Source organism: Aythya marila (genome assembly GCF_965140915.1).
Source record: "Aythya marila genome assembly, chromosome: 3".
NCBI lineage: Eukaryota > Metazoa > Chordata > Aves > Anseriformes > Anatidae > Aythya > Aythya marila.
In genome coordinates this window covers 32398305-32420688 of record NC_139044.1, presented here as the reverse complement: position 1 = coordinate 32420688, position 22384 = coordinate 32398305, and the positions used below count along the sequence as shown (strand labels likewise).

Here is a 22384-nt window from a genome sequence, read left to right as displayed (position 1 = left end):
TTCCTCCGGGCTCATCTTAAAAATACCCAGAGCACAAAAATAAATTCATGCCTGAAGGTCAGTTAAAATGAAATCTTCCAAATGGTGTTGAAAGTGCCCTGATAGATGCAGCTGAGAGGACAGGCTGGGATTTATTTTCCAACACCTTTCATCTATCTCAGTACTTATGCTGATGGCAAGGGGGAGTGAAGAAAAATTCCAGGGGGTCAGACATCGCAGATCTCTTCCATTCTGTGTAGGGAATCCATTATAAGGCCATGGAAAACTGTACCTACAACTTTCCTTGCAATTCACAGGAAGAGTCCAGCTGCTGCTGAATTTACAGGTTCCCTGCAAAGAATGCTGCTATGGCCTGGCTGCCACCCCGGTGCTATCATCTGAGGCTGGATTATAGCACATGGGGGACTGCAGGCATGCATCAATTTCAAATTTCTATTTCTTCCTACAAATTAAACCCTTTTAAAGTTATGTTTCTCTAAAGATATTCTGAGCATTAATATTTGGTCTGTGCAGCTGTAAGAGAATTCTTCGACTTCATATAGAAGTTACATCTGTTATATTTGCCAGCTGCTATATTCACAGAAAAGTGTAACATATAAAAATAATGTTAGGGTGGAGATTGGAACAGACTAAATGAAAGCAGAAAATTAAAACCCTTGTTCTGGGGCAGAAGTAATTAATTATAGTGATTGCTGTCAGCTAGCATGTTTGATTATTTTATAGTTCCCAACTCTCTACCCTTTCCTGTTTAATTATTCTCCCTTATCAGTCATTTAGAGTCTAAGGACCTTCAACACTGGCTTAATTCTGTCTTGTCCTCTTTTATGCTTTCTTGTCAAGACAGACGTTATCTACTTGTTCTTCCATCTGTGGCTTATTTGTTCTGCCAAGGCAACAAGTTCCTCTTTGTCAGCTCCCCAAGGTCACGTGTGGGACATCTTCCATATGTGTAACTCTACACAAAACCAGGGAGGCTAAGGCCACCTGCACAGCCCTCTGCTTTTTACAAGGACTTAACTCCCATCTCCTGTACCTACTCACAGAAAATCATGGCAACTTGCATATAAAGCAAACCTGCTAAAAACTCATGTTTTTACTCCTCTGCCTAGTTGGTAATCCATGGGTTTCGGTTTTCCTGGGGCAGGAACTGTGTTCTTCAGCTATGTCTAGACTGGTCAGACCAATATGGCCACCACAATCACCTTTCTTGCTGAATTGGTAGCATGGCCTCTGACATGGTTTTGGCATAGGCCAGCTAACTCTTTTGCTGGCAATACACAGGCACAGTTCAAGTTTGGGCACTGGGCTGTGCCAGTGGCCATTCCCGTTATGTTTTGAGAGAGAAAAGCATTTAGGTGTATTGGTTCAAGCTGTGCCATGTCAGCAAAGAACAGGCTGAATCCCAGCAGATGCCATTGTAAACGCTGGCCCTTCCAACAGGGACTGGTTGGGATGCTTGTGTGCAGCGCCCACCCCACTGGGGATCTCAGCCATGACTGAGGTGTCAGCTTGCTGTCTAAACCTCAGTACATGAATGGCAGCAATATTTTGCTACTTCTGAGATCTTATGAGTGCAGGAGAAAGCTTTTGTCATTTTTCCCCCAGCAATCATATGAAAGAAGCCAAGAGGAAGGATCAGAAATCTCCACTTAACCATTTTCCTCCTCAAGCCATGTCAATTATCTTTGCTGACACAAGGTTTAACAGGCAGTAGCCAAGTGCTCCAGCGTTTTCCTCTCCAAATCTTCCCCAGGAACATTGTGATTTCCTCAGGGACCACACTGGGGCAGTGGGAGCTGGAGGGAGCCTGACTCCAGAAAAGTTTTGCTGCAGGAGAAAGGAGGGTGCTGGGGAGGCACAGACCTGCAGGAGGGAGGCCTGAGAATGCATCTCGAAGGCAAGGCAGCTGGAAATGAGTTGCAAGAGGGAAGTTAATAGGTGAGGTGGTGTCTCAAGGCGAAGAAGAGGCAAGAGAACCTGCACTACTCAGAGGGCTTGAGGCCTCCCCATGCTTCCTTCTCAAGGCTCTGGAGGGAGCAGGGTATAAAAGATTATAACCACTTGGTGTGGTTACAAGTAAAGCTGTTTTTCCCTCCTTCAGGTCCCCTTTGAGGGAGGACAAAGATTTAGTGGCAAAATCCCCAAAGGAGAAAGGAACAAATGAAAGCAAGAACACCTGTGTGTACCCTCTGCTCAACATACACCTGCAGCCATTTTTGGGGCAAGCATCAAGCTGGAAGGGAAAGAAAAAGACTGATGCCTGGTGCAGTGCTCATCTTGTTCTTTGCACACCTCTGACATTAGCAAAAGGTGTTTTTGCCACTACTTTATATTAAAGTCAATTAAAACAAATTGGCATGAAAAAAAAAGTGTTTTCCTGTCTAGATTTTAAGTGAGGAAAAATCAGAGGAGTAATTCATTTCTCTGTTAACTGGGATTCCCGGTCACAGCACTGCTGCATCATCCCTTCCAGCTCCTGGCACAGAGCTGAGCTCAGAGATCTTTCAAACAGCCTTTCCTTAAAGCCTCCCATCCTGTGGCTACAGCACAGAAATTATTTAGAAGAGAGGTTTAGAAAACAATATTTCTACTTGTGACCTCATTCCGCCACAATTAAGCACCATTTTCAGTGTTGTGCTGAGATCACTGATGGTATCATGTGCAAACAGGACAGTAAATTATGAAGCCCTATTAGCATCCTTGCCTTTAAAAGGCACAGAAACACAGACACACATGCAATCATACGCACGCGGCTTTGCCAAGCAGTAAAAGGCAAAGTTGTTTTTAAGCTTCTGTCAGATAGATGCATGACTGCTGTGAGGATGTTCATATACTTAAGATGTCTAATATTTCAGTTATCTTCCTCTTAAATCGCTACTTTTTAATTATTTTTTCTAAATAAGGTTTGAAATATTCACAAAAAATCAACATATTTAATCTCAAGAAAGGCATATTTAAGACCTGATAAAATCATTCTCAGGAAGTTTGAAGAGCCACTAGTTTTTGAGGGATGCTTCTTTTATTACTACCCTGATAAATCTAAACACAAAACTATCTTTCCTCCACTGCATCCAACAAGAATATGTAAACAAGTCAGGCTCACGTGCAGAACAAGATGTGAGGACTACTGTAGGTGCCTCAGTTTAGGAAGTATTCTTTACATTACCAGACCTGAAAGGCTGTTTCACTGGGTTTCTCGGGGGAAGTTCACAGCCTCTGCATTTGACAGATCGGAATAACACTGCTGCTCCATTCCTCAAGTGCTGATGCAATATTTTCACTGGAACTCCAGCAGAGAAAGTCCAAAGGAAAAAAGAAAAACAACAACAACCAAAACAAGATTAAATTTCAGTGACAATAAATCAAAGCACGAGAGCTTAAAATGAACTCAAATGCAATAGCTTTTCTGCATAGATAGTACCTAGCCATACTCATAATATAAAGCCCATTTGTTTTCACTGATGCAGAGCCTTGTTGTGGAAATGTCATTAGATAAGGAAGCAGCATCAGGGAGGATACCAAATTCTGCTTTGGATTTATGTCTGGGGAGGTGGACGTTATCTGCAGTGATCCAAAACATACAAAGCAGCATGTGACACCGCATGCCAGTCGTGTTCACTACTTGTTTTTACAGCGAGCTACCTTCACTGCCTTTCTGAGATTTTCACAATGAATTAGACCCTTAAGAAAAACCATCTGCAATGTGCAAAATAATTTGTCATAAGAATGCTTGAGAAGATGTCACAAAACAGTTTAAGCGCACAAAGGAATTATATGGGTATATTTATGGTATTTTGAGAAACTAATTTATCTCCTTCCAGATTTCCTTGGTCCAGCTCCCCAGTCCTCCACACACTGCATCAAGCTGGCCAGTCACCTAAAGGCACTGTCAGCAAAACAACAGAGTTCAAACACTTGTAGAAAAATAGCAAACCCTGTCTCCTAACCAACCAACCATGGTAAGAGTGGTGCTGACAAAACTGACATCTCTTTCACCCCGTTAAACCTTATGGAAATAATAAAATCTTAACCAGAAATTCTGCCTCAGGCAGAATGCTTGAAAGAAAAGAAATCCAAAGGTCCCATGAAGTCCACAAGAGACTTGGTTACAGTCAGTGATGTTATACAGCAGGCACTCACAGACTGCAACAATGGGTGGGAGCATTCATGCGCAGGACGGGTAAAACACTCAGAAACTGAGCCCCAGACAGGTCATTTTGTGCATACACCTGAGTGGTCTGGTACAGCAGCGTGTGTTAGGTGGTTGGGGTCACTCAATCAAAGCACAAAAACTTTGGTGTTACCCAAAAGAGTGAGGCACTCGTAAGAGTATAATAGATACAGAAAGCCAAGAGGACAGGACAAGCAAAGAATGAACCTCAGAAGATAGAAGCTTTCTCAAGGAACTTGCAAGAATCCTACCGAGCTCAGTGTTGATCCTCCCAATTAACCAAGAGTTTGCCGTAGTTCTGACTAAACATCTCAGAATCACAACTGCACCTGACAAGCGCTTCTGCAGTACAACAGCACGTGCCAACAGAATCCAACATATTACTCTGTGCCATCCCTGAATGGTCTCACAACACTAAACATTCTCAGTACTATTACAGGTTTCATTTTATGGAGCTCACTTCTTTAATTGTGTCTACAGGGCGGCCTTTTTATTTATTTATTTATTTTAATATTAATTTATACAGGACTCAGATTGAAGTCTGGTTGAAATTGCGTTAAGATATTCTGTAACAATTCTTTTCAACGTGCTGTTTCCCTACCAGCTTTCTTAGAGATTCCTACAGCAGTAAAAGCCCCTGTGGAGCACAGACCAAATGCAAAACAAGCTTCAGCTACTAAAAAGTCTGCTTAGTGTGACAGTAAGGTAGTTCTGCAGTTGCAGACTACAAAAATTATCTGGTTTCAGCAGCTTGTCGAGCTTACAAACTGCTTTTCTGTATTTCTTTTACAAACAGAAAACGCAGACTGGCTGAGGTCGTGTTCACTATGCCTGGGTTTAGGACCACATAGAATTTATGGCCAAATTACAAGCCTCTAAAAACAGGTGACAGAATCGACAATAGCAAAACCTGAGCAGTGCAAGACACTGCTATAAACACAGCCCATCAAAAAATTGTAGGTATGGCTGGAGCACTCCCAAACAGACAGAATCACTCAGCCCATATGGGCTGTTAAAAGCCTTACAGAGTGCTGGTGTTTGCTTCTTCAGTTTGGGTCTTTCAACTTTGGGCGACTGCCAAGCTATGACTTACCTGCGTTTTCCAGCTGTGTCTGTTACTCCTGGTTGGTCTGCTGTCTGTCCGTGGCCATGGAGTAGTTCAGCCTGGTTATTTACTGCTCGATCCTCTGCTCTAGGAAGGACTCGTGCCTTCCTGCCTAATGAGCAGTGCTAATCTTTCTCTCCTTGCTTCAGCAGTTCCACAGGGGCCATCACTATCTCTGGGCTGCTGTTCTCCCTCCACAGTCTCAGCTTTCTGGCAAAGTGCTCTTACCCCTGCAAACATGAAGGTACTTACCCTTTGTCTCATCCCCAGAGGAGTTCAGCAAAGGCAGAGAGAAAACCATCCTTTTTCTACTCCACCAAATAGCACTCAGCTCACTACGAATGACATTTTTCATGTTGCTGTTAGCTACCTTTGACACTAATTACAACCTTAAGGGCCTTACTAGCATCATTTCTACATAAACTTATAGAAAAGCTTTAAAGAAAGTGGGAAGAGAAATTACAGGGATGGGAGGACAGGAAACTGACAAAAACTGGAAAAAAATAAAAGAAAAAAAAAGAACTGTAAAATTCAAGGGGTGCATTTCCAGGGAACATGTGTCACAAAACTGGAACACCATTCCAGAGAACAGAAAGCCCCGTGGGTCTGCGGAAACTGAAAATTAGGCAGGACAAGGGACCCTGAGGTGGATGGAATGACTGCACTTAAGACAGAAAAAGCTTTTAGAGATGGATGACAGAGGAAAAGATCTGAATTGTAGGGGTTAACTTTTAAATGTGAGTTGCAACATTTAGTTGCTTCACTTCAGCAGTGATGTCATTAACAGGCGACCTTGCAGTGCTGAAAATTTTCATGCTGTTAATCCCAGTTTTCCATTGCATCGTTCTCGGTTGGTATTTCTTTGCCAGGTCCATTACACTTATTTTTAGCCAAGAACTATTGTAGTTGACTCACAAGTCACTGGGGTTTAAAATAAATGAATAAATAAAGATGAAGGAGGGATACGTGACATCACTGGTGACTGGTTCTTGGTGTGTTCTGCAAAAACATTCTGCTCAGAGTATACTGGAAACAGAAAAAGGCACTTTCATACTTATGCCACCTTGGAAAATTGTGCTACACAGAAAGCAGAGCTAATTACCACTTTTTTGATCACAAACCACCCTGTTCTTGCAGGGACCCAGTTAAGGCTTAGATCAGTGTTAGTGGTTTAAATTTGTAATAGGTCTTTTATTTACTTCTGTACAGAAGGGCCTTGACTCACTTGTCTTGTCCCTACCCTGCCTTCTCGTCTTGCTCAGTGAAGCCAGCCTGACCAACAGCTTTACTTTTCTTGCCTTTAACAGTGAAATCAGAAGTGTGAAAGAAGTGCGTGAATGGACAAATGCTATAAAGACAGCAAAAACAAACAAAAGACCATCCAAGACCACTGTTGTTCTGTGCTTTTTTTGTTTGTTTAATGAGATGCAAAAAATCTGCTTAAGATCTGCTTAAGGTACAGCAAATGTAAATTGTTCCTGTGACTAAGGGTGTCTCCATTTTCAGCAAGGAATTCCTACTGAACTTGCTTTAAGGGTTACCCATTTTCAATTTATTTGCTGAATACCAAATACTGTCACTAAAAATGATTAGATCTTTGAAGGATCTTAAAAGTTAAAAACAAAACAAAACAAAACAAAAAAAAAAGCCCACAACCTCTGCCAGCCACTACATTCATCCTATAGAGGAATATTCTTTTATTGGTGTAGCTGAGGGCTTATCAGAAATGTTTGTCTAATGAATACAGCCACTATATTTGAACACATGCCTGAATAAGCTACTCATCGACTGAAACCTATTTGTAAGTGCTTCTGAATGGTGCAAAACCCACCTGTAAAATGATATTGCAACAGATTTTGCGTAAGAGTGAATATTTTAGCATCATTCCCATTGTGATATTTCCCTCATTTGTCAGTTTTATTTCTGAGTCCTATCACGTAAAATGCATAAGATGGACTTCCCTACATCTGGCCTGATTTGCTTACGACTTTTAGCTCAAAAGAAAGAAGTGTTACTGGTTTGGCAATAGGGGATAGGCACACCTTCTATAGGCACCTCTGTACATAAAACATCTTAAATGTAAATTAAAGCACTACTTAAAGTAACTGCTATCCATGCCTGAGGTAACTCAAAGTAACCAACATTTTATGATAAAAATTCATTTTTAATATTCTACTCTGTTCATTCTTGAGCCCTAATACAAAGTCAGTTTTGTCTTTATTTGCATTTAAAATGTTTCTTAGATGGATGAAACCAGTTTTGTAACTTCAGACATCAACGGAAATCTCTTACATGAATACATTAATGGATGCAACATGTTAAAATGTTTTTGTTTACATATTTTAAACCTAACCAGCACACCAACAGTGAAAAGCTCTATGGAAATCAGAGTTGAAACAAAGATAGCAGCACAATCAGAAGTAAGACAGTGCATAAAAGTATTTAATTAATTCAGGAGAAAAATTTTTGCTGCTGTAAAAGTGAACATTTACAAATTCTCTATCTCTTGCCTGTTAATAACAAATTTAGACGACTCCCATTCAGACTGACACTAAGGTCTATGTCATTCAAATTTGAATAGGAACTTGGAAAATAGAGACTTTGAGTGTCTAATGGAGAATAGAAAGGCTTTGATTTTCTCAGACTGTTTAGCACATTCACTTTAAAGGTCAGATGCCTTTAAGGGTTTTTTTCAACAATACACCCCAAATAACTAGCCATTTTTGAAAATGAAGACTATCAATGCTGTAATCATCACTTTGATTAGTGGCAAGCATACCAGAAAGGCACAGATAAGAGGCTGTGTCCCAGTCTCTATTGCACACTACTTTCATGAGATTTACCTTCCTATAAAGGCTGATTACTCTTAACCTCCAGAATGAACAACCCCATTCTATGACACACGGAATTATATATGGATCTATTTGCGCTTATATATGTATACACACATTTATATATGCTTACATATATATGAAATATAAACAAATCACCAAATTAGGCTTTTGAAAACATTTTTGAAACACAAATCACCTGGCTTAAGCAATCACACTGAAAATAATTCCACAGAGTTTATGGTATATTCTTTCCTGTTTAGAACAAGACTTTCCTTCAAAGTTCTAGTTTAAGCTCAGAGAACCCAAGTTGGACACTATTAGCTGTTACCTCTTCCCTATTTCACATGTGCTTTTGGTACATCTGCATGAATGCCACTGAAGTCAAATACTTGTATATTATTTTAATTTGCATTAGTCTGGAAATAGCTTTTTATTTGGCATCCTCTGATCCCCTAAAATACATTATGTCCATCTGTACTGTCATTCATACAGCCACCGATGTTGAGACAGAAATACCAAACAGAAGAGCTAAGCTAAAATAATTTGAGAAGGACTTTATATTTTCTTGGGCAGTAATGCTCCAAAGATAAAATTAAAACCTTTTTTCCCTGCCTTATTTTGAAAATAAGTTTTAACCAACATACATACATACATGTATCCTAAAGCTAACCTTGTCAATGTATCCTCTGTACTCGCATGTAAGCCATACATCATTTTTAGATCTGAAAAATTATTCCAAGTTTCATTTCATTCCAAGGCACGTTTGGTAGAGCCCTCTGCACGAATGGGGGACTGAAAGCTGTCTGCCCTACCAGACACTGTGGTAGAAGGAACAGTGAGGACAACGTGGAACACGTTATCTACCGACATTTATTCAGGATGACCTGCCTGACTCAGCAGGGCCTTACCAGCTCTACAAACATTCACTTCTGCTCATGAGTAATAAGCAGACCCACAAAAACCTTTTAGCACCACACCCAGTTGCATGTGTTTCCTCAGTGCTGACACAGCCCTCCCAGTGAATCAGGAGATCTTCCCTGGCTTCCAGCTACCAATGGTTGAAAAAACACTGTAGGTTGAACCATACTAAGTCAAAGCCATAAGCAAATCCTTTTAGGCCATACAAGTAAGTTCTCCTTCATCCATTCATATCTTTCAAGCTTTACTAGGTTATTGCTCATCTTTCAAAACCCTGAGACAGCTGCTTTGCCAGTCTGGGTAGACAGAAGCTGAAAAATTCAGGATTCATTGACTTTTACCTCTTTCACACCAAATTAGCTCTTTTAGCAGGTAGATGTCAAAACCGGTAACCCCTCACACTTCTACAGAAAAAAAAAAGTAAAAAAAAAATAAAAAATTGCAAGTACATGGAGTTCTAGCATGAGATTTAAGCCATTCCTGTGAACTACTGCTTAATCTGGTGCATGCTACACAAAATAATTTTTCTCATAGGTGTGCACAGAGCACTTGAAAATAACATAGATGGTACAGAGGTGGTTGTAGGTATGACAACTACATTGGGAAAAGACTATACAGTTTTGCTAAACCCACAAGGATTCCTTCCTCGGTTGGCATGAGTCTGGTTTGAGTGAAAAAACATTTCCATGTTACAAGACAGATGCTCCCTTTGAGACAGAGATCTGGAAAGTCCACAGTCTGGGAAACGTTCCTTCCTCTTTCCATACTAGAAAGCTTTTGACAGCCAGAACTTTAGTAGTAACATAGTCTTCAGGACAATGGCCTCCTAGAGCTATTCTCAACCACACGCTCCTGACATGAGTACAGAAAATGAGTACTGTACGAAACCGAGGTGGCTTTTGTCTCTGTACAGCTTTAAAAGGCCTCTGTGATGACTCCTTAGCAAAGTAGTCTCACCTTGTATCCAAGAAAGACAAAAATGCCACTAATACGAAGAAATATGTAGCAAGAACATACCTGGTAAGAGATTTGGATTGGGTGTTCAGTCTCATGGATAAGGTGGACGAGATATTCTGGGATGGTGATCCGTTCTGAAAAGCCAGTGCCTCCTGAAATGGTGATCCAGCTCCTGCCTCTCCATCCTCTACAACATGTGTACTGTCTGCATGCATTTAAATTGTATGTTTTTAAGTTTCTGCAGACTTCCCCCCCCTTCTATTACAATAATTATTACAAGAAAATTGGTGTGCTGCCATAACACTAGCCATTCCACTCCTCAGCAATACACTGTCTGTGAGTAGTAAGCTTTCCCTCTATTAGGCAAAAGAAAGTTGTTTATATTCCACACATCTGTGAAGAGAGGGAGGCTCCAATGAGCGAAAATGTGTGCTGAGAAAGCATGAACTAGTGCAGGGGAGAGACAGTGGAAGAGCAAATGACTTTTTCATATGACCACTTAGTTGAGAGTTGGATAAAATTCTGTTTTAAAATTTACCATAAGATCTCAAGATTGGGAGATTCTCCTAATACCAAATCATTCTACACATAAACCCTCCCCTCACAAGAAAAATTAAGACTGGGCACAATAATTTTAAAGATTTTCCTTCTCTGTGAATAAACTAAATTATATAAAAATAGAATTCTAAAACAATTGTAGTGGTGTGAGTCCTACAAATCTGATGCCTTTAAGAAAGATATCATGGAGGCTCTTTGCTATATATATGCATATGAGCAAAATACGAGTATCTCCAGCAAAGCCACTCTGCATAAACTTTAATGCTCCTCCCTTTCTGAGACATTTCAATGAGGTGTTTTCAAGTCAGCTCTCCTTCATTAGCAGATTTACCCTTTGTAAAGATAATCCTTTGTGTGGGAACTGCATGTTAAAATACTGGCAATAGAATAATTTATTCTTCATTCTAAAAAGCTTTATGAGGATACAAAGCTTTACAAAGATGTCAAGATGGTTTCCCCTTCACACACTACAATAACACGCTTTTATTGTGGCTTCATATCCACTTTCTTTTTTGGTTTCCCTTTACCTTCTAGCTCTCCTCAGGGACAGGACTCTCGCCATTTCATTATGGCACAGCTGTAATGACCATACCATAAACCGAGTGTGCTCAGAGCACAGATAGCTACATTTTTGGAGACTGTGTCACTCGCAAATGGAATAAAGTTCCATCACGTATCATGATTTTGGCAATCTCACATAGGTTTCTAAAAAACCCCTATTTTAGGAAGAGCTGTAGCAAAGATGCTTAAAAATTGAACAATGATAAATAGTCTAAGTTAAAAAAAAAAAAAAAAAAGTCAGATGCAAATATTTTGGATTTTAGTTCTACTGCTACAATACCAGGAAGAAATCCCCATGTCTGTAAAAGTCCCAACTGAAGTGTTTGTCTGTTGCACATGGACACAACCTTTGTATTTTTGAAGAAAATACTACTGCTTTGCACAATAACTTTGTAAATCATGCTATTTTGTGTAACAAAAAAGGACTAAATTCTTCCTCTTGGGACTCCACTCCTATTCCCCTATAAGTAATTAAGACTGAATTACAACTGGAAAGTGCCTGAAGAGCCACCACCCAAGGCCTCGAGCACCTCACGCCCCAAGTGGTGCCCAGGGATTTCTGCACCTCACCACCACAGCGCCCCCCCATGGGCGGGCTAAGCCTCACAGCTCTTCTGATTGGCCAGTAGCAGGGAGGCGCGCCCTCTGATTGGCTGTGTGCCTCGCTGATGAGGGTGTGACAGGTGGGAGGGAGCCTCAGCTCCTGCCGCTGCTGAGTCATCCACCATCTTCTGCACCTCTCCTGGCGCCACCCATGTAATGCACTCAGGCAGAACTAATCCTCAAAAATTGCCCTATAAACACAACCAGCCCCCTTTCAGAAACTCTGGGCCTGAGGAAGCAGACACACAGCTTTGTATGACAGCAAGAGCAGATAATCTTAAAAAGCAGTCTATTAGCTGAAGAAAGCTGACCACAAGAACAGCATTGTACAGAAAAATGTTTATTGCGGCTGTTATTGCATTAGAAATGTTACCATGTCATCAGCAAGTGCTGTGGCAAAACAAACATGTCATCCTTGTCTTCCAGTCACCAAATCTGGTCTGTATTTCAGCACTGGTCCCTCAGCTGGTTGCTCAGCTCCTGAAGTTCAGCAATCAAATTGTCCATAGTTGTCACTTCATCAGCTATCTCACTGCGAACCTCCTGGCTTGTTACATCTACAAAAAGCTGCTGTGGGACAAATAGAAACATGGTTTTAATCTACACGTTGAGTTTCTCTGTTTCAGCAGAGAGACAGGGTTCGGGAGCCTCCTCACCATTTTCCTGCCTCCTGTATTTTTAGCACCCACAGCGGTATCCCTCTCCCTGTAAAGTCCATTTTGTGACAAACAAATAGAAGGCACATACATGCACACACACGCACTTGTGTAGACCTGCTGCCTGTGCCACATACCTGGTATTTTGTCAAATGGGCCAAAATCCCCCAGGGGATATTGGGTTTCTGCTCTGACCTGACTACCTATACTGAGTCCTCACTGGGTCAAAAGCCATGGAGTTTTACCATGAAACTCAAATTTGAAGGGTACCTCAGATTGCCAACTGCAGTTTACTAACCCACCTGCTTATAAAGTAGTAGCTGGGAATTTTAGTGACCATTTTCTCAGTGTCATACTCTGTTGCAATTTCCTCCAAAACCCCAAATAATATATGTTTTAACATTTGGTATCAAGACGTGCATGGGCTGAGTCATGTGTCTGTGCATAATTAATTCATACAAGAGGAAAAAAAAGCACTAGCAAGTACCAAAAATAGTTTGCTCTTAAAGACCATAAGACATTAACAAAAACACAAAGCGGCTAACTCATGAGCAATCATAAATTTCATATATTTACAGGGAAACCATGGGGGAGGAATGCTAAATGACTAGTCTTGAGATACATAAGGTCTGACTGGAGCTGGACCAGAACATGTTGCTATTGCAAGGCCAGGAGCTGTCATTTGACTTAATATGGAGGCTATGTGAGGTACCACTCCACATAAACATGGTGGGAGGACACCCAAACACGTTTTCCCTTTATTATGTAAAGGGAGAGTGATTCATATTTCATCTGATACAACAAAAAATTGATGTTTAGAGACAAAACAAACACAGAAAACAAAAGTTCTGCAGTACATGTCATCACTGTATCATCAAAATATAATGGGACAACACAGATACGTAAATAAACAGAAATGTACTTAAATGGCCTGAACCAAGGTTTTCAATGTACTTCAGAATAGTCTTGTCACTGAACAAAGCAACATCTTCCAAGAAAATATGAACATGTTCCTGCTGCAAGCACAGAGGCTTTTCTGACTTTCAGCCCCAAAACCTCACACTGAAGATGTGACAAAAGTTTGGTTCTTTCTGGCTAAGACAGCTCAATAAATCAGGATGATGTAATTATTTATTCATTTTTTTCCCCACACAGTTAAAGAGCTCTATTCAACTAGATGCAGCCTGGGGAAGTTTCATGCACCATCGCTCTTTGGGTTTGTGCCTCACGTTTCCCCACGACAGTACCCACATTTCATGCATTTACGATACAGCTCCATGACCTCTCTCCTGTTTGGAGACCCCACCTGTCAAATCTGAATGATGCATGGGGCCAAGGAGCAGAAGGGAGACCACTATGCTATTTGACGGAGCATGTGACTGCCCAGAAGGCTCTGTACAGAAAGGAGCCCATTAATAGCACATTTTCTCAGGGCAACTTTTTCGCAGAGTCTGGCCACATCATGTGTGGCACAATGCATGGACTGGATTCTCAGAGATGGAGAACCAAGTAAAGGTGAGAAGTCTGAGAAGTGACCTTGTGTCACTTGTACAAGACCTACTGATTTAGTCCAATTGCACGTCCTGACTGTGAAATTTTTAACTTTTATCTGTGAAAGGTTATTTTCACTGCTTCTTTATTCATTCTAACACCTTAACTACCAAGTCTGCTCTTAGACCACAAAAAGTATTTTTCTGTATTAAAAGAAAAAACACATAATTGCACACTAGTATTTATTTGTGAGGAAGCAAGAAGATGCTGCCGTTGAGTTTGGACACAAACAGCGTTGAACTGTTTGTGCATAGCATCTTACAGAAGATGACTGAGGTTTTTAAACCACAATCAACATACTTTGGACAATCAATTTGACTTCAAATTAAAAATAAGATGGATTCTTGAAAAGTACGTGAAAAAAATTAGGTCATACCAACAGCTTTATCTCTACCATGCCAGTTTTCACAGAAATGCCATAAAGCTTAGAGAAACCATCATCTGGCAACAGTATAGATATTAATTTAATTAGCACCTTCAGAAATTAAAAATACAACTTACTACACTGAACTATTCTGAATCTTCGAGAGACTGCAAGATCTAGTATAATATAAACCACCTGTACTTCTGTTTATACCATTTATGTCAAATATTCTTGATTTCTCTACAGTCTACAGGCTTTTTTTTTTTTTTTTTTTTTTTTAACCATTTTTAGAATCACAACACAACATACAAATTATGGCCTTTGTTTTGGTCCACATTCCTAAGACTTACATATGCTAGCATCTAAAAGCACAGTTAGTTATAAAGCTGGCTTGTGTCTGCTAATACAGCTTTCCAAGACTCTTATCCTTAAAATTATAGGACTTAAGAGAACGAGCCAAGTTTAACACACTGATGATGGATCAACACTTTGTAACACAAGCACGTTATAAAACTCGTGCTCTGTAATTCACATTTACTAAACCTCACACACAGCCAGGAAGAATACTTCTTTAGGACATTAAGTGCATTTTGAACAAAAATGTAATTGAGAACTGACTGATGTGGAATAAACAATTGTGTCTCAAGCTGTGGCTGTGTCTCACATGAGATAGTGGATAAAATTAGGATAATAATGGTGCAGAAATAGACTTGGCTCTTTGGGTGATTGGCTACAGAGGCAGAAACTGGAACTCCAAAACCCAAACATGATTCAAATATAATATTTTCCAAATAATTACTACTTGAATTGGTAGAGCATTCATGAAAACCTTATTAAATTTGTTTTATCCCTCAATAAATGTTTCTAAAACACTTTCACATAATGTAAAATAGTCCTTACACACTTTTGTCTCTTCTATGCACTTTCTTCTCAGACTGCCCAGTGCTACCCATGACTACACAACATTAAGGAACAGGTCTTGAAATGACTGATTTCTTCCAAACAATTCAGTCTGCTTGCCCAACACTAAGTACTAACTTAGTCTGAAAGATAACATCAAAATTTTACAGTAGCAGTCAAATCCTAGTAGGAAGAAAGGAAATAGAAGTATGTACAACTGGAATCCTTAACAATGTAGAGGTGAACATCTTTTTTGATGATACACTGGAACAGAAAGATATTATTTTTATCTACAAATTACTTAAAACAGAAAAATGGATTCTGGAAACAGAAGAAAGGTATTTTGTTCAAACGTTCCTACCTTTGCTTTGGATGACAAGCCACGTAAGTTGAGCCGAGCTGAAGAAAGTATCTGTAAAGCTTCCTGATAATTAGATTTGTGCTTGCTGCATTTTATAGCAACTAGAATCCAAACAGAAAAGAGAAGGACCACAAAAAAAAATAATTATCTCTATATCAATAAACTTTAAAACAGCATTTAATTAAAAATACGTTGACACTTTCCATACATAGTGTTTGAATGCAATATCCTAAAAAAGAAACTCAAAGAAAAGGAATGACAGCTAATTTGGGGAAAATCACTCTAGACCCAGTCTATGACTAAAGGAATCCTTCTTAAACATGAATATTACAGCACAGTGTGAATAGTTCTCCTGAGTTTAACTTCTGTCCATCTCCCACCTATGAAGTATACACACAACCACCCTGGAGATGTTGGTATGGCACTGTCAATCAAATGTGACAATTTGAGGACTGAATGAACTACTGAAGCATTTCCACTTGTATTATGAAATTCTTAGACCATGAAATACATTGGTAAACATGGAGTCAATTGTGTTTACCATTCATAATGTTTGTTGACTCACCTAACACAATCTCTACTTCATTTCAAGTCTGGCATGTTCTGTGTTAGAAGGCTCCCAAAAGTAGGAATAAATATAATGGATAAGGTATAATTTTATTACTTTGCTAATTTTATTACTTTGCTTAATAAATATTTGCTACACTCTTCACGTATAACATTAACTCTTCTCAGGTAGAACATACCATGTGCAATCTCTATGGCTCCTTTCACCACTTCCTTAAAAGAAGAAACATCGTTCTCCCAGCCACTTGATTGAATTTCACATTTATGTGCTTTTGTAAGACACTGCAGTGACTGCAAGGAAAGAAAGAAAAAAAAAAAAATCACTGTGCATGAAAACAAAGTAGGAGACTAATTTAGTTTTAAGTAGCTATGAAGTTGATGCTCAATCCAGAAAACAAATGCATTTTACTGTGTTTGATTTTCTTTGAGTTGGAGTAGTATCCTTCTCCACAACGGTAAGCACCAGCTGTAACACAGATGTTCTTCACTGATATTGTATCTCAAGTATGACAGGCATATAAAGTAACATGTGTCTAATTTTTATCTTTTAAAAATCTGTCTAGACTGATGGATGTGACCCATGTTTGCCAAGTCATCATAATTAAATGCACATGAAAAAGCAGAAGATACTTGTACTCACACTTGGAATAGCGATTTTGTAACTATTAAATGCATAACTGAAAACATCAAAGCTTTCTCTCTATATATGTATTTTTGATGAGTATATATTTTACAGACATCTATTAGTTGTCATACTGCACTGGTTCTCACTGTGAACAGGAAAAATGAAGAAAATAATTGTAAACAATACGGCAGGAGCAACCCATTAAGAAAACAAGTATAACAAAGAGCATGAAAGACACATGAAAAGTAAAGGAAAGCTTTTGTTTTCCTGTGGTTTAAGGACAAGAAAGAATAAAATCTGCCAACTCATCTCATTATTGTAATTTTTGTTTACAACAAAACTGGACAATGGAAATCTGGTGATGTATTACAAGAATTAGTACTCCATTACCCAGAAGAAGAAATAAACAGTTCATGAGTGAAATTAGTTATATTTGTATTTAAGGAGGTTATGAATAGAAGTCAGGACATACCACAGCCCAAAATGATAAGCATAATTCATAGAATAATCTAAATTCAAAATTCACAGAATAATACAAAAATTTATTTAATTAAATCCCTTAGCTCACTTCATAAAAGTTCAGTTGGCTAAATCAAAGCACACAAATCAATACGAGAAAAAAAACTGAGAAGCAAGAATCAATTTTTGCTTTCTTGTTTTGTTTTCTTCCTATAGCATCAGAAATACTAAAGACAAATGCATGTGAAAAGTTGCCTGGCTTGGTTCAATGACAACTCTTCAATCATCTTTTTAAAGAGTTTAAGTATTATATAAAAGGAAAAAAAATATTTCAGTGCAGTACATGTACAAGAGCACAAGAAAGACTTGTGATTGCTGAGCATGGACAGATGAAATACGTGTATAAGCTTCTAGGCTGATAAACCCCATATCTTTCTCTCTCCTATTGGAGTTCCAACATGGCAATTGAACCATTCATGCTGCAAATAGCAGTAAAGATGTATTGAAGTCAAACCAGAGCAAATTAATTTTTTTTTTTTTCCATAATAGCCTAGGTCACAGTTGGTGATAGCACTGGACAGCAGAGGCAAGAACTTCCAAGAGAAGGAACAACAGGCTTGTTTACAGCAGTCTGACTTTAATCTGCATGTATCTGAGAAGCAAGTTTTGCTGATGTATGTCAGGTAAGTGAAAGAATTCAAAGCCTGATGGGTTGTTTGTTTGCACTTCTGGATCATGGATTTATCCTGGAATCCTGAAAGGAAACAGCTATGAGCTGGGGAGAGATTAAGGAACAGAAGGTTTTCAGTGACCTGGGTCTGGATCAGCAGACAACTTGAAGGTTGGAAAGACTGTTTGGTGGGAAAGGGGTGGACTGGGTTCAGCACAGCAAATAACGTAGTGTTCAATGTGGTGGTAAGTCAGATGCATAGAAGTTTAAAAAGAAATATGTACTAGGTTAAAGTAAAAAAAGCAATGGTTTTACACTAAGTTGTAACCCCCATCTGACTTTGATTCAACTTACAAAGCACTGTGTTGAATTGTAGCTGTACATGTAGACCCTACTGATTCACGGTGTCAGATGTAATATCAGAACAGAAAGACAAACAAGCAAACAGGAAAAAATAACACCACAGGAAAAAATAACACCACAAAACCCCCTCTATAAATCTATTCTGTCAGTATTAGTTAAGTGTTAGGTACAACACTAACTAAATATAATTAAATCTGTATTAAATAGGGTATTGCATTATGGAACAAAGGTCAAACTCTGCATTTGTAAGGATGTACATGATCCTATGACAGATCTTTTCCATTTCTGTGTCCTATGATGCCACAAAATAATAAATAATACCCTTCCAGAATTCACTGTCCTGTTGAACAATCAATGTGGGTTGAAAACTGCAATAATACATCTAGAATTTTTCTAAAGGTAACTATATTCACTTAATATCTGACACAAGATGATACTTCTGCCAAATAAATACTCAGTTTTTCACATTTTTGCTTTATAATATGGTATCAGTGATATCAGAAAAGCTACCAGTGACTATCTAGTGTATTGTAAATTAGTTTATGCCATGGCTGTAGACAGTTTTGCTCTGCAGTACCATCACACTATGATATGTGGACATGCACGTAGGCATACCTTAAGTATTTATAAACATGATCAGAGTTTACAGGGCAAGCTAGACCACATGTTCCATAAAGAGTCTGATTAGGAAACATAGTTAAATTCCTGTCTACTCTACAAATTGAAACCATGTTTTTTAACTGGGTTAGTGAAAAATACTGTGATGTAACCAGATTCTGATATGATTACATTTATAGTATAGACAGGGCCTCTGCTCGTTTGCATGTCTGAGTAAGAATCTGAGGATATATTACAGGATATTGCAGTGTCTGTATTTCTGAATTCTAAATAGGCCAAATCCCTTTTGTCATTCAGCTGTAAAAAAAAAAAAAAAAAAAAAAAAAAGGAAGAAAAAAGGAAGAAAAAAGAAGGAGGAATTCGAAGTATCATGGACACTGACAAGGACTAAACAAGACATTTCACAGAGCAGAGCATGAATAAGAAGACATTGAACAAGGCCCAAATAATTACAACTTTAACCCCACAGCACACAATTTGTAGGCGCAGCTATCTGCATAATATACTGGATATCAAGTGACAAGTAACCCTCTAGACTGACTTTTTTGCCCTGGCCAAAGGCATACCCCCATTAGGAAACACATATTGAATGCTGACGTTGTGTATTTTCAGCTTCAGTGAAGATCTGATAACCCGTAAGTATTTTTGGAGTGTGCAAGGCTATTTGAATTTTGGAAATTTAACACCAAATGCAAAGCACAGTCTAGCATACAACAAAGTAAACACTTGTAGCACTGCAAAGATGTTATTTTTGGAAAGTGCAATCATCTCAATTACCTAGGAAGTGACAGGAAAAAAGAGATAGAAGTTATCATAGTTAAAAGAGAGACAGGTAAAGAAGAGCCAACAGCTTAACAGGTTAAGAATTACTTAGCAATATCAAGTCCATTTTAAGGTAAGCCAGGACAAAGTACTTTTACACTGGGAACTCTGAGTAACAGACCACTTCAATGTGCGTTTTTCTTCAGAGTTGTCAAAGAAGAATTTAGATGGCTTATGATGCCACTGGATCATGCCATTATGATCTACTTTTTTTTTTTTTCCCCAGAGAAGGTACAATATCTTGTCTTCAGAATTGTAGATCCCAATTAAAAATAAAAACATAATATAGCTATTAGATTGCTGCCAAGAAAAGCTTCAGAATATCAATCCAGGACAATGAACACGTATCGAGTTATAATGTTTTAAAATAAAATACTGATAAAAGAGATTGTTTAAAAAATGTGAATGTAAAACATCTTGGTCCTGCTAGATAATAAAAATGTGTGGTGTAGAAACACAAGAAACAGAAGATAAGCTTATAGAAACACTAAAGCAAAACATCTGGAACTAGAGCACATCTTACTATCCCACTTCATTTGCTAGAGGACAACGTTTGTACTAAGTGTGTATCGATAAAAACAAAAATCACATTTACCTTTTCAATATCTTCACTGCTATCACTCTGTCCATTTCCATAAAGTTGGGCATAGAGTCTCCAGACTTCCCCATCATTTGTCACTCGTGAAGTCACTCGGCCCAGGAGCTCTTGCAATTTCCCCTTCAATCCACTTGCTACCTCTCCGGTGCGATCAGCCATCCCATTCACTACCGCCCTGACCAGAATAGCCAGCACCTTAAAAAAAGCAGCAGGAAAGTTTTTGTTTCAACTCAAATCAACATCAGTATATGTAATGAGCATCTTGGTATCTCCAGCATTTGATCTCTATTAATGGATCGGTAAAAAACAAATGTAGAACCATATAGTAAATATAGGATTATATTAATAATCCTACATACACGTATATATGTATATTCTTCATATATATGAAGAAATACATTATCAGGGGAGTAATTCAACTAATTTAAACTTCATCTACAAGATTCTATGGTTGGAGAAGATAAAGAGGTGAAAGCGTTAAGACAGAAATGTTGGGTTATCCTGACAGCCTAGTATGCAAGAGGATAGCATAGGAAATTGCAGCAGCATCACAAAAGATATTTTTACCTTGTAATATGGCTATAAAAAATATTAGTCAACAGGCTGAACCAGAGCATTTGAGGTGATGGAAGACACTGTTGTTTACAAGACCTTTATTTAGTTGCCTGCAGAAATTGAAAGTTATAAACTGGATGAGATGGAAAATTGGAAGTCAACTGAAGGCTACCCTGGGAAATTCTGTGTTTTATGTATTTCTAGTGAATTACTTGTCAGGTCAGTTCAATCAAACTTTTTACAAGTACTCATTTAATGACATTACTTTCTGAGTCACTGACTAGAGAATGTGGGATCTGACCTGCAGAAATGCTGAGCACTTGCAGCTGCTCATGAACTTGATGGGAGCCAGGCTTTGCATGTATGAAACGCTACATAATACCAAGTATCCCAGAAAAAAAAAACAACAAAAAAACAACACACCAAAGCATGAGTCTGGGTCTTGAAGTGGACACAGAATTAGAAGACAGTTTCACTGCACCTCAGTTCCGTCTCATGAAAATGGAAGCAACAAATGTAAATCAATGAAGGCAGTGGATCAAGTTACAAGAAAAGTAAACCCAGGTAAGTTAGGGCTTAATGAGAACTACCTTTCCTGTGCAGTACATGAGAGAAATCAGCAAAGAAATAATCTTAACAATAAAAATAAATGTAAGTCTTTTAGGATTTTCACTCAAGATAGACAGGTGAAGGGTATACAAACACTCATTTGGCAACTTCAACATTTTTGTCCATAAATTCATATTTACTATGAAACCAAATTGATAACAATACTAGTATCAACCAATTAATATAAGGAATTTTCAAAGATGATCAACCACAAACCACAAAAAATATACTGCTACTCTAGCAGAAGTAGGGTGATGGGGCATCCTCACAAACCAAGATGTAGTTTAGTGGCAGCAAGTAAGATAAAAATTATCACAACATCAAAGGATATTACACTTCAAATAAAAACATGTAAGGTTTTGGATTCATGATGTCATCTTTCCAAAACTTTTCTTATATAGAATGATTCAAGTAACATACATTCTAAGGAATAATTACTGAGTTTAAAGAAATAAGTCCTTTGCAAACAAACAATCAAATCAAAATGTCTGATCTTGTTATGACATAAATGTTTAACAGAAAGTGAAAAAGAAAACACCCTCCATCTCCCCATTTTTTTTTGTCAGATTCAACAGCAGAAATATCTGAACATCAGCTAAATGTACCCCCAACATCAAAACTGTAAGAATATACCACGTACAAAATAATAGCCTGTTTTTCTTTTCGATTATAAAGGGCTAGGAGTTTGGACTAGGATGATAGAAAATCTGATCAACTATTAATAGTCCAAAAGTTCTGAAATTCATATTGCATTCATGTTTTGGAAACTAAGGGAATAAAACCCAGCATTAAACCAATTGGGTGTTGCTTAATTATTTGCTTGAAAAACACAAGCACATGCTGATATTTCCATTAGCTTAGCATTGGCATGCGTAACATAGAAAAGGTGCAAGAAGAAACTTTGTGATCTGTTTTGAAAAAGAACTAAAAGCAGTCCTGAGGGTTCATATACGTATGAC

At 38.5% G+C, this 22384-nt stretch overlaps 1 protein-coding gene across 2 annotated transcripts in view; it reads right to left on the bottom strand.

Annotated features, from left to right (window-relative positions):
• Positions 1 to 12043: 12043 nt before the first annotated feature.
• TTC27 (tetratricopeptide repeat domain 27) overlaps positions 12044 to 22384 on the bottom strand; it is a 112103-nt gene continuing 101762 nt past the window's right edge. Inside the window, exons 17-20 of one of the 2 annotated variants that reach the window (XM_082755952.1) lie at positions 20259 to 20456; positions 16286 to 16397; positions 15540 to 15640; positions 12044 to 12277 (exon numbers count right to left, since the gene is read on the bottom strand). In XM_082755952.1, coding sequence (XP_082612078.1) covers positions 12155 to 12277; positions 15540 to 15640; positions 16286 to 16397; positions 20259 to 20456 — 534 coding nt within the window. In that variant the 3' untranslated portion in view covers positions 12044 to 12154. The remainder of the gene's footprint in view (positions 12278 to 15539; positions 15641 to 16285; positions 16398 to 20258; positions 20457 to 22384) is intronic. The other variant, XM_082755953.1, reaches the window with a different exon arrangement.